This window comes from Aquarana catesbeiana, linkage group LG03 (genome assembly GCF_042186555.1).
Source record: "Aquarana catesbeiana isolate 2022-GZ linkage group LG03, ASM4218655v1, whole genome shotgun sequence".
Classification (NCBI taxonomy): Eukaryota; Metazoa; Chordata; class Amphibia; order Anura; family Ranidae; genus Aquarana; species Aquarana catesbeiana.
Window position 1 is genome coordinate 619,932,889 of NC_133326.1, and position 13,328 is coordinate 619,946,216.

The 13,328-nt window shown below is 46.0% G+C and overlaps 1 protein-coding gene across 2 annotated transcripts in view; it reads left to right on the forward strand.

Annotated features, from left to right (window-relative positions):
• VDAC3 (voltage dependent anion channel 3) overlaps positions 1-12,236 on the forward strand; it is a 42,579-nt gene extending 30,343 nt beyond the window's left edge. For both annotated transcript variants that reach the window (XM_073622324.1, XM_073622323.1), the window contains exons 6-9: positions 678-905; positions 1,021-1,171; positions 3,367-3,424; positions 11,465-12,236. In XM_073622324.1, the coding sequence (XP_073478425.1) occupies positions 678-905; positions 1,021-1,171; positions 3,367-3,424; positions 11,465-11,556 (529 nt within the window). In that variant the 3' untranslated portion in view covers positions 11,557-12,236. The remainder of the gene's footprint in view (positions 1-677; positions 906-1,020; positions 1,172-3,366; positions 3,425-11,464) is intronic.
• The last annotated feature ends 1,092 nt before the right edge of the window (positions 12,237-13,328 follow it).

A 13,328-nucleotide genomic window follows, 5' to 3' on the forward strand; every position in this document is an offset into this window, starting at 1 on the left:
CTCTCCTCAACATCTTTTCTTCAACTCTACATGCATCTGTACAGAACGTACACACACTGCCAGTGTTGGAGGGACACAATGCCACTGTCAATCACTGCTATGTAAGATGACGAGAGGCATGACTTTTTGCTCAGTGTCTTTCGCCTGCTCTGGCTGTATGTGCGGTGCTCTGAATAGCTGCATGTAGAGTTACAGTACAATGCAGGGGCACGGTGAGGATACTCCTACAGGACTTCACAGGTCCTGACAGAACAGGGGGCACACAGAGAATAGGAATGTAGCAGCACAGCCAGGGGACAATTTCAAAAGAAAGCTCCATGGAGGAAATTTTATTTAAAAAAATAAATAAAAAAGAAAAGGGAAAAAAATCATTGAATGCGAGTGAGTTGCGTTATTTGTATCCGACTTATTGGAAAAAAGTTTCAACTTGTGTTTTTTTTTTTTTTTTTTTGAAGGTAAGAAGATAGAGTATTTTCTCTTCTTTGTTTAATGACCAAAATACATTGAAGGGAACATGAACTTGCATGTAGGAGGCGGGTGGTGTTTAGAATCGATGTATATTTATACCTGATTGTGTCACAGGGTCATACAGAGTTTCTTATTCTACACAATGGCTGCCTGTGTTGTGAGCAGGTACAGGCAATGTGCAATCTAGTTAACTGTTTTGTGTGTTCCAGTAAGAAGAGTGCTAAGCTGAAGACCTCCTACAAGAGAGATTATGCTAATCTGGGAATGGATGTTGACCTGGACCTGGCTGGTCCTACCATCACTGGCTGGGGAGTCCTGGGTTACCAAGGCTGGCTGGCTGGCTATCAGATGTCCTTTGACACTGCCAAATCCAGATTGGCACAGAATAACTTTGCCCTGGGCTTCATGGCAGGAGACTTCCAACTTCATACAAATGTGTGAGTGTTATTTACTGCTGCACGTGAACACTGCTGTGCGATAGGGCTTGAACCTTTTGTAGTTCAGTTGTAATGTCTGTGCTGTATGACAGTCCTCTGGTTCTTCGTCACCCAGGAATGACGGCACTGAGTTTGGAGGATCTATCTATCAAAAGGTCAATAAGGATGTGGAGACCTCTGTGAGCCTGGCATGGAGTGCAGGTAGCAACAACACACGCTTTGGCATTGGAGCCAAGTACCAGCTGGATTCAAACACCACCCTCTCTGTAAGTATCCTATTCACTTTGTGTGGCTACTGCCATTTCCTATAATCCTTCAAGCTTGCAGTTTCAATATTGACATCTCTAGAATAAGCTACTTTGTGGTTTTCTAAGTCCAGGACTTCGCATTTAGTTGCTGCCTAACTTTGCTGTCCGGTTCTTGGCTGAAAAATGGGAGGGTAGTGATTTTAGAACTCCAGTGCATCTGGGGTTGCTTCATTATTGAAATGTTTACCTACTCCCACCCTTATTCTAAGACTATTCTATCTAACCCTGTAAAGAATAGATCTGAATACCTACCTATTCTGGTGCCTCTCTGGTCCGGTCACATGATCTCTTCAGCGGCCGGCTTCCATGTAGAGGAGATACCAACAATGACTGAACTTGCTTGGGAGAAGATGTCACCCATAGGCTTACTATGGGGCATTCATTTTCGGCTGTCCCTCCCCTACACTGATTATGTGACTGTAGCAGCGTCAGAATAGGTAAGTATACAGATCTTTTTCTTACAAGGTTAGAATAGTCTTAAAATGGGGGTGGGAGTAAGTTTAGCCTTCCTTAGATTTTCACAAAACTTCCACTTTAAGTACTATTTTTTTTTTTTTTTTTTTTTGCTGGATTGCAGGGGAGCTACTGCTTTTTAAGCAGCTTTAAGTGGAACTGAACTTAAAAAGTGAAGGTTTGTTCTGTTTATTGAGGACATCTAAAAATGTTATTGTGCTTAAAGTCATTGTAAGGGTACATGTGTGTTTTGGGTTTTTATTTATTTTTCTTTAACAAACATGCAAGGGTTTTGCACAGAACAACCCCGATCTTCTTCTGGGGTGCCCTGGTCGCGGAGGGCCGATTTCCCTGGGGGCACCTGTGCGGGGGGGGCTCACGAATCCAGCTGCTGCGTCTATTGACACAGACAGCAGGACTCATTCCCGCCCCCTGCTCTCGTGTCCCTGGATTTGATTGACATTGTCCAGCCAATGTCTCCTGCTGCTAACAATCTATCCAGAGAGGAAGGAGACAGCGGCTGGAGCTGCTGGGCTCGTGCGTGTCGCTGGAACGGACGGGTTTAGGTAAGAAAAAGGGGATTCTGGGGGGCAGCAAAGAAGGTTCTTCACCTTAATGCATAGAATGTATTAAGGTGAAAAACCTTGAGACTTTACAACACCCTTAAAAGGGTTGTAAAGGTACATGTTTTTTCACCTTAATGCATTCTATGCATTAACGTGAAGAACCTTCTTTGCTGCCCCCCAGAACCCCCCTTCCGGGGGGGGCGAGTAATATAGTCGGCGGCTATAGCCGCGACTGTATCACAGGAGCGCGCCTGCAAGCTAAACCCTTTGGGAGAGGAGCCGAGACAGCCGCCAAGGGACACCAGAAGACGAGGATCAGGGCCATTCTGTGCAAAACGAGCTGCACAGTGGAGGTAAGTATGATATGTTTGTTATTTAAAAAAAAACAAAAAACCTTTACAGCCCCTTTAAGCAGTACCCTAAAAACTTGCTGGTATGTAAGTGTGCCTGGATACTCCTGCGCCTACAGTCCCCTAGCTGCATTTCCTTCTATGTGAGACCAATTGCCTAGTATACACAATAACAATATTTGTAAAAAATTGAGTGACCAAGACCACGCATGCTCGGGAACGAAAGAATACAATACATCATTATGGGAAGTTCTATTCCTAAGAGAATTTTCATAACTCTAGTAAGCTATTCATTTTTGATATGAGACTAGCATGAAAAAAAAAAATTGGACGATCGTTCGTCCATATTCTCATCATGTGTACCAAGCTTAAGGCACTTTTTTCTCTGATTGCTAGTGTTGATTTACAGTGAGATTTTAGTGATATCACTACTATGCTGCTCACCTTGCTTGGAGACTCTGACAGCAGGAAACAAAGTGATGCTTATACCAAGATGGCCACTCACCCGGTGCAGAAGTATGCATGGTAGATGAGTGATAGAGAAAACTCAGGGAGACCCAAGACAATACTGCAAAGCTTGCTTCCAGAGTTCACCTCTATAACAACCTTTCTACTGCAGCCCTGGCAGTGTTTGCTTTGTAATATACCAAGCAGGTGTGTCTCAGGATCATGGGACAGGAGGTGAAGACTTTTTTTTTTTTTTTTAAACTGCAACCCCAACCTACTACAAATTGTGTACATAATTGGTGATAACATAATTGTGTGTTTTTTTTTTTTTTTCTAGGCCAAAGTTAACAATGCCAGTTTGATTGGAGTGGGCTACACACAGACCCTGCGACCTGGTATGTGCTGGTTTTGCTCTTTTCATCCTCAGTCATGTGTTTCAGAAGTAATCGTATGGCTTGAATTGGTTTGGCCTGCTCTATAATAATATAATTGAGGACACAGGAACATTTACTGTGGTTTACATTGAAAAAGATTGTTGTAGTTGTGCTGGTAACCAGCGGGGCTTTGTGTTTCTGTCACATTTTGCTTTGTTCATCGTTGGCATTTAGCAAACCTAAAATATTAGTACACAAAAGCTGATTTAACCTCTTTAGGTCCGCCCCATAGCAGTTTTACTGCTACAGGGCGGCATTTGTGTGCCAGATCATGTGTGTGTACATATACATGATCTGGGTATGGGCACATAGCGGGAGCCCAGAGACAGGTACTGCGGACTCCTATGTCCACTGGCACCTGCCAATTGTTCAGTATACTGGCAAAATGGAATGTAAACCAAGCAGATCGCCGTTCTGTCAGGGAAGGCATGGATCCTATGTTCAGCAGGGACACGGATCTTTGCCTTCCGCTAGTCAAAGCACCCCCCTCCCACAGTTGGTAAGCACAACCTACACATACGTTTAACCCTTTCATCGCCCCTGATGTTAACCCCTGCCAGTGTCATTAGTACAGTGACAGTGCATATGTTTTAGCACTGATCACTGTATTGGTGTCACTGGTCCCCAAAAAATGTCAAAAGTGTCAGTGTCCAAATTGTCTGCTGCAATATCACAGTCCCACTATAAGTCGCTGATCGCCGACATTACTAGTAGAAAAAAAATACTTAAAGATAACCCATAGTATGTAGATGCTATAACCATTACGATACGACTCATTATACGCTTATTAAGATGATTTTTTTTTTATCATCTTAATAAGCCGAATTAGATTTTCTCTTTCGTTCATAGACGGACACAGTGCTCCATTATTCAGAACCATAGGGTTATACCGCCCCTACAGGAGTAGGACACTAGGCAGAAAAAAAGACTTGGCTAAGCCTATAGGCTGTTCTAGGTGGTATACACCCCCCTCTCTGCTATAGGCCTTCAGTTTTTTTTTTCTGCCTAGTCAGGAGTAAGGATCTAGTTCCCTGCTGGGATCTCTAGTCCTGGGAATTTTTTTGTTTTCTTTTTTCCTGGATTTTCTCTGGTGAGATCTACAATCAACTGCCGGGCTGGACACTAAGATTTAGTGGTCTCCATAGTCTGGCCAGTGAGCGCATGCAGACCGCAGCTACGTGCTAGGTCGGCCACGACATAGCCCCACTGGACTAGGGGCTGGTCCTGCGAGTTAAACGTCTCGCGAGGTCGCATACAACCGTGTCTTGGCCTGAGTCGCAGCGTTCCTCATGGCTGACATTCCCCCCACTTCGGTGGCGAGGGGATCTGTCTGGGAGCGTTACCTGCACGCTTCGCTGGATCGCTAAGTTACGGGGCCCCCTCCTCTCCTTCCCTGAACGTGGTGTGGGGTGCGTGTACTTCCTGGGGTGGTCAATCCCTCCGGGGTTCTCCTCCACCAACCACCCTCCCTTCCTGGGTGAGGACCAGGCTTCTGGCCTAGGTGCTTTTGGGACACACTGTCCTGCCCCGTCCACCTTCGGGGGTTGCTACTAGGGGGGATATCCCTTGGGCCTGTGAGGCGGGTGACCGGGTATCTGCGATCGGGGGACCGCCTTTGGCGGCCCTCCGATAATTTAGGCTGCAGCTTTGTGGCCTACTGGGTGGGCGGGCCCAGGGGCCGCCGCTTTCAATTTTTGGGTGTCTACCCTCGCGGCAAGCGGCCAAAAATTTAGGCCACGGGCTGTTGGGCCTCGTGGCCGCACTCCTACCAGAGGGGCGGCACTGTGGGGGCTCTGAGGGCGATCTCGTTTTGTGGGTCCTTTAGTTTGGCCCGTCGTGGGTGCTCCTGGTGCCCCCTGTGCGGGGCCTCGGTCTGTGCCCCCTGTGCGGGGCATCCGGCGCCCCCTGTGCCCGGCCTTGGTCAGCGACCCCGTGCGGGGCCTCTGTCGACATCTCCTGTGCGGGCCTCGGGCGGTGGGGGTCTCAGTTGGTGGCCCCCTCCTGAGTTTTTTGTGGTGGCGCTTAGGCATATAGCCTAGTAAATGCCACCCCCTTCCCCTCCCCTGTCTCGAACGATTCTATATCTGGCTCTGCCGCCACGGACGTGGCCCACATTGCGGGGTTGGTGGTCACGCTCCCTGTCCTGTCAGGGAGTGGGGATGATTCCTCCACAACTGCAGTGGTGCACAAAAAAAAGGCACTGTTGTCGCACTTATTACATCTGTGCGGGAACCTTTCAAGATGGGGGATGCAGCGGTGGAGGGTTGGTTCCCCTTTGACACCCATAAGCTGGCTTGCGTTCCCTTCTCACTCCTTATTTTTCCAAATTTGTCCATGAAGACTGGGAGTGTCCAAAGTGCCCTTTGTGATTCCAAAAAAACGCTTGCAGGCTTTTTGGGTGATCTAGGCGCTGCAGTTTGTCTGCTATGCCTCTTGGCCACAGTTCCCCTGGTTGCTGAGCTCTGTTTCCGCAGTGGTGGTTAGACCTGTATTGTGGGGGAGCTACCCTGGATGACATCATTACGCGTCTTGATTATGTCCGGTTACAAGATGGTTTTCCAGCCTTGTTCACCAAAGTTTTTTTGCTTCCAATGTGTGTCTGTTGCCGGACTGTTTGCTGTTCTCTTCATGGGGCTGTGCAAGTCCAGTTGCTTCAGAATGTGATGCTCTCGGTTACTGTGTCGGGAACAGTTTCAGGGGTTTTATTCAAACCTGTTCACAGTCCAAAAGATGGAGCGGATGGTACGTCCAGTTCTGGACCTCCAGGCCGTGACCTGCCTTGTGCGGGTACAGAATTTCAGGTTGGAGGCCGTCCGCACGGCGGTTGCACCCCTTCATCCTGGGGACTTTCTGGCTTCTATCGACATCACGAATGCTTATGCATTGCATTATGTACCCGACTCCAGCACTTCCACTGTTTTGCTGTGGGTGTTGAGCATTATCAGCGCGTGGTGTTGCCTTTTGGTCTTGCCACCACTCCTTGGGTGTTCACGAGGTGTTGGCCCTGGATCTGGCGTGGTTACGTCAGTGGGGGTTTGAGGTCCTGGGCTGCCAGGACAATCTTCTGTGAATCCTCAGTTGGCTTCTATACTATCTGAAATCTGCTTTGGACCCTTCCAGAACATTGGATTATATGAGCCTGACCCGGGCTTCAGCTCTGGCCAGAGTGTTTCTTCCTCTGGACAAACTCCAGAAGTTGCATGCTGCGTTTTTCATTTACTGTTGTCCGGCAGGTGGGCCTCCCTGCGGAACCTGCATGTGGGTGTTTGGGTCTGAGGATATCTACCTTTTTGAGCCGATTCCATTTGCACAGTTCCATACAAGCTCCCTTCAGGGAGATCCTGGCATAATGGGACAAGTGCCCGAGGTCTCTTGACGGAGCCAGGAAACAAGAGGTTCCCTGGTCTGGTGGCTTCGCTCTCTGGTGGGGTAAATCCTTTCTCTCCTTGTATTGAACACCAATGGCAGTCTGTCCGGGTGGGGAGATGTCCTGGCACTGAGCTTTGCTCAGGGTCGTGGGACGCTGGTGGAATCCGGACTATCGAGCAATATCCTGGAACTTCGAGCAACCAGACTATGTCTGGATCATGGACGGATCTACTTTGGGGACTCCCAGTACGGATCCAGTTGGACAATGCAACGGCGGTGGCGGTCACCAGTCAAATAGGGTGTTGGCAGCCTTGGCAGTTGCCGGTATCCTCCGGTGGGCAGAACGACCTCGTTCCGGCCCTCTCGGACGTACGCATTCCAGTAGTGGAATACTAACAGTTGGATGCCTCAGTCGGCTAGGGTTAGACCATGGGATGGGCCCTTCGCCGGGCCGTGTTTTATCGGATATGTCTCCGATGGGGCACTCCTGAGGTAGATCTGTTGAGCCAGGACACAAACAGGATGGTACCAAGGTTTCTGGCAAGGTCACGGGATTCTCTGGTGGGCACCTCAATCGCTCTGGTGGCCCATGGGGCCGGTAACATTTGCTCTACACCTTTCCTCCTCTCCAGCTTCTGCTGTGGGTTTTGCACAGGATCACGGCCACGGGGATTCCGGCCATTCTATTGACTCCGAATGGGTCCCTTTGGTCTGGGTACATCGACCGGGTGCGCCTGGTCGCCGAAGTTCCGACTGCCTCTCGGGGAGGATCTACTGTCCCAAGGGCCGTTCTTCCATCCTGCTTGGAGTCGCTGGTTTTAACGGCCTGGCTGTGATGACCCAGGTGCTGCTGTTCTGACGCTGCTGATGGCTAGGGAGTCGACCTCTAGGACAGTGATGGCGAACCTTGGCACCCCAGATGTTTTGAAACCACATTTCCCATGATGCTCATTCACTCTGCAGTGTAGTTGAGCATCATGGGAAATGTAGTTCCAAAACATCTGGAGTTCCAAGGTTCGCCATCACTGCTCTAGGAGGTTCTACCTCCCGGATGTGGAAAGCACATATATCCTGGTGTGAGTCACCGGGCATTCATCCTCGTTCTTTCTCATTGGCTCCTATTCCGACCTCCCTTCACGGGGGGTTGAGCCGGAATGGGCCTCGAGTGCCATCAAGGGCCAGGTGTCAACCTGGGTGGTCTTCAGCATCCCCTAATCTCACACTCCCTGGTGCGTACCTTTTTTATTCACTGGGTTCAACATCTGTTTCCACCGGTGCAGTCTCTTCTACCGCCGTGGGATCTGAACTTGGTGATTTCAGTTCTCCAGAAGCCTCTTAAAATATTCTGGAGATTCCACTGCTTCCTCTCTCGGAAGGTGGCCTCTTGGTGGCTATCACCTCTGCTCGCAGGGTGTCGGAAATGATGTTGTTCCTTTCTCGGATTTCCTTTGAATAAGGACATTGTGTTGCCTTTCTTGCGTCCCTGGTCAACACATCCTGAGGAATTTGCTTTATCTGCCCTGGATGTGGTTTGGGGGATTCGGGTGCATTTGGCAGCCACAAAGTCTTTTTGGAGGTCAGACTTACTGTGATCACGAACTGGCCAAGAAAGGGGCCGTCTGCCTCCTCCGTGACCATTTCTGGATGGATCAGGTAGATGACGACTGATGGCCTATTCTGTCAGGGATCGGGTTTCTCCTTTCCATGTTACGGCGCATTCTTCTCGGGCGCTTAATGCTTCTTGGGCCTTCTGTCATCAGGCGTCCGTTGCGCAAGTTTGCAAGGTGACCACTGGTCGTCGGTGTACACTTTCACAACATTCTACGAAGTGGATGTGTTGGCATCTGCGGATGCCTCTTTTGGCCGCAAGGTTTTGCAGGCTACTGTTTAGAGGGTCTATTCCCTCTTGAAGGGGTATTGTTCAGGTTGGGTTCCAGCTTGTTCTGTGTTGAGCTCCTGTTACCTGGTTGGCGCTTGTGTTAGCCTTGGGATTTTTCGTTGTCCCACCCCTCATGTTTGGCACTGCTTCGGGACGTCCCTATGGTTCTGAATAATGGAGCGATGTGTCTGTCAATGAACGAAAGAGAAAATGGTATTTTCGACTTACCGTAAAATTCATTTCTCTGAGTTCATTGACAGACACAGCACCCACCCTTCTAAGGAGCTTTAATACTTCTGGCACCTCTTGCTAAATTGAAGGCCTATAGCAGAGAGGGGGGTGTATACCACCTAGGACTGCCCATAGGCATAGCCAAGTCTTTTTTTTTTCTGCCTAGTGTCCCTCTCCTATAAGGGGCGGTATAACCCTATGGTTCTGAATAATGGAGCGCTGTGTCTGTCAATGAACTCAGAGAAATGGATTTTACGGTAAGTCAAAAATACCATTTGTACTTTATATTTTTTTGGTTCTAAAAAATGTATATATATGTGTGTGTGTGTGTGTGTGTGTGTGTGTGTGTGTGTATGTATGTATATATATATATAATATAGTGGCTTGCGAAAGTATTCGGCCCCCTTGAACTTTTCAACCTTTTGCCACATTTCAGGCTTCAAACATAAAGATATAAAATTTTTATTTTTTGTGAAGAATCACCAACATGTGGGACACAATTGTGAAGTGGAACGAAATCTTTTGGATTTTTGAAACTTTTTTTAACTAATAAAAAAATGAAAAGTGGGGCGTGCAAAATTATTCGGCCCCCTTGCGTTAATACTTTGTAGAGCCACCTTTTGCTGCGATTACAGCTGCAAGTCACTTGGGGTATGTCTCTATCAGTTTTGCACATCGAGAGACTGAAATTCTTGCCCATTCTTCCTTGCAAAACAGCTCGAGCTCAGTGAGGTTGGATGGAGAGCGTTTGTGAACAGCAGTTTTCAGCTCTTTCCACAGATTCTCGATTGGATTCAGGTCTGGACTTTGACTTGGCCATTCTAACACCTGGATACGTTTATTTGTGAACCATTCCTTTGTAGATTTTGCTGTATGTTTGGGATCATTGTCTTGTTGGAAGATAAATCTCCGTCCCAGTTTCAGGTCTTTTGCAGACTCCAACAGGTTTTCATCCAGAATGGTCCTGTATTTGACTGCATCCATCTTCCCCTCAATTTTAACCATCTTCCCTGTCCCTGCTGAAGAAAAGCAGGCCCAAACCATGATGCTGCCACCACCATGTTTGACAGTGGGGATGGTGTGTTGAGTGTGATGAGCTGTGTTGCTTTTACGCCAAACATATCATTTTGCATTGTGGCCAAAAAGTTCGATTTTGGTTTCATCGGACCAGAGCACCTTCTTCCACATGTTTGGTGTGTCTCCCAGGTGGCTTGTGGCAAACTTTAGACGAGACTTTTTATGGATATCTTTGAGAAATGGCTTTCTTCTTGCCACTCTTCCATAAAGGCCAGATTTGTGCAGTGTACGACTGATTGTTGTCCTATAGACAGACTCTCCTACCTCAGCTGTAGTTCATCCAGAGTGATCATGGGCCTCTTGGCTGCATCTCTGATCAGTCTTCTCCTTGTCTGAGCTGAAAGTTTAGAGGGACAGCCAGGTCTTGGTAGATTTGCAGTGGTCTGATACTCCTTCCATTTCAAAATGATCGCTTGCACAGTGCTCCTTGGGATGTTTAAAGCTTGGGAAATCTTTTTGTATCCAAATCCGGCTTTAAACTTCTCCACAACAGTATTACGGACTTGCCTGGTGTGTTCCTTGGTCTTCATGATGCTCTCTGCGCTTTCAACAGAACCCTGAGACTATCACAGAGCAGGTGCATTTATACAGAGACTTGATTACACACAGGTGGATTCTATTTATCACCATCAGTCATTTAGGACAACATTGGATCATTCAGAGATCCTCGCTGAACTTCTGGAGTGAGTTTGCTGCACTGAAAGTAAAGGGGCCGAATAATTTTGCACGCACCGCTTTTCAGTTTTTTAATTGCTAAAAAAGTTTAAAATATCCAATAGATTTCGTTACACTTCACAATTGTGTCCCACTTGTTGGTGATTCTTCACAAAAAATTAAAATTTTATATCTTTATGTTTGAAGCCTGAAATGTGGCAAAAGGTTGAAAAGTTCAAGGGGGCCGAATACTTTCGCAAGCCACTGTGTATATGTGTGTATATATATATATATATATATATATATATATATATATATATATATATATATATATATATATATATATATATATATATATATATATGTGTGTGTATATGTGTGTATATGTATGTATATATATATATATATAATATTTTAATAGTCTGTCTTTGTTTATACCGCAAAAGATAAAAAAAACGCAGAGGTGATCAAATACCACCTGGGGTTATGACTACATTATTTACTCTGGATCTTTATTATTTTGTGAAAAAACAAATATGTGAGCTACAATATTATGTATTCTTCCAGTATAAAAATTATGAAGAATAAAAAATACTAGTTTTTCTTAATGTGCATTATCTTTTCAAACATTATGGTCACTTTGATACCAGACTTTAGCAAGTGACACCGCAGCACCCAATTCTGGTAAACACCTGGGAGATATGTGAGGGAGGGACTGATGTCTGTCACCTGAGTGTAGTCCACAGAAGATTCGCATTTTAACCATAAATTATGGTCTTGTTTATTTACAGGTGTGAAGCTGACCGCCTCTGCTCTGATTAACGCGAAGAACTTTAGTGCCGGAGGTCACAAAGTAGGCTTGGGCTTTGAGCTGGAAGCATAATGAGGTGTTTGGTGTCATGTGAAAATCCTGGAGCCCCAGCCCTTCCTCCCACCAGAGATGACCACAAACCAGATGTGATTCACTCGCACAGAGCATGAGATGTACGAGCAGTGCCAACGCCCCTTCTCCAGAAGCTGCGTGCGGAGATTGTGGAGTAGTGTTACCCTTCCCATGGCTTCAGGAGAGGGTAATACTTCTCCAAGGTTGTCACCTCAACATCCTTCTCTGACACTCGAGATTTAGAAATGGCCATAAATCACCTGACTTCCCTCTAGGGAATTAGGCTGGTTGTGTTGAGTAGCTCTATGGAGATCATAATTTACCCTATTCCTCTGATCTGTATTCCAGCAGTATCAGGCTGTTTGCAATGTACACTACAATCTACTGTCAGAAGCCATTCTCATAGTTTCAATGAAATTCCACATAAGTGTTGAGCTAGTTGTCTGATTGCAGTAGGTGGGTCTTGGGCCCCCCCCCCGATAGTTGCTTTTACTTGGAAGTTGTAGCACCTTGTCCAGGACAAGGTGGGAATTCTGGGCCGGGTCCTGTCTATAATAATCACAATAGTGCTCATCCTACTACAGTTCCAACGATGCACACCCCATTGTCCAGAGTGTTCTCATAATGTAATTTAATATTTGAAATAATGTAATAAAGATGGCCACCTGCACATTGGAAAATGTTGTCTATTTGTTGTTGGTGACTTGTGTTTCTATCGAAGTTAAATAATGTATTCTATGTTACTCAGGGTTTGGTATTGCCATATAGAAAGATTATGGAATGCTGGAAAAACATTTTGGTTTTGGGTACAAAACTAACGTTTACTCCAGATATTTGGAGGTCCTTTGCCTTCTCTGGTCAGTACCAACACTTCTAATTATATAGCACTATCCCACCCATGCCAATTCTGACTATTCTCCCCTACATGTAAAAATCAATGTTTTACTAGAAAATTATATATATATATATATATATATGTATATATATTCATTATAACATTTTAGCAGAGGCCCTAGAGAATATAATGGTGGGTGTTGCAATTTTTTTTTATGCCACACGGTATTTGTGCAGTGATTTTTTTTTTGGGGGGGGGGGGGGGGATACGCTTAAATTAATTTTATTTCACGCAAACGATATAGAATACCTAATCTTTTGTTAAAATATGATGTTACGCCAAGTAAATAGATACCAAACATGTCACACTTTAAAATTGCATCCGCCCGTGGAAACTATGGTACCTAAAAATCTCTATTAGCGATGCTTCAAAAGCCTTTACAGGTTACCAGTTTAGAGTTAGAGAGGAGGTGAGGAGCTAAAATTTTTGTGCTCTCTGATGCTCACGACGATACCTCACTTGTGGTGTGATCCACATTTACCTATGCTTGCGTATGCGTTTGCATGGGGGGAGGGGGTGCTTGAAATATTTTTTTTTATTATTTTTTTTTATTATTTTGTTTTGCACGTTTTTTTAAATTTTTATTTTTGGTGAACTTTTTTACTTTCATAAGGAATGAACAACATCCCTTGTGAAAGCATGGGCTGTGACAGGTCCTCTTTATGGAGAGATCTGGGGTGTATTACACCCCAGATCTCTCCAATGCTGCCAAACGGTCTGATCGGCTGCTTTCCTGGCCAATAAAGGCCAGGTAGACAAAGAAACGAAAGCCAAAAGTGACAAAATCCTCATCGCTTCCAGGGTCCCAGAGAGGGAGGAACAATTTCAGTTGTTCTCTGTTTAGTGCTGAAACTCGCATCACTCTCCGGGCTCCATG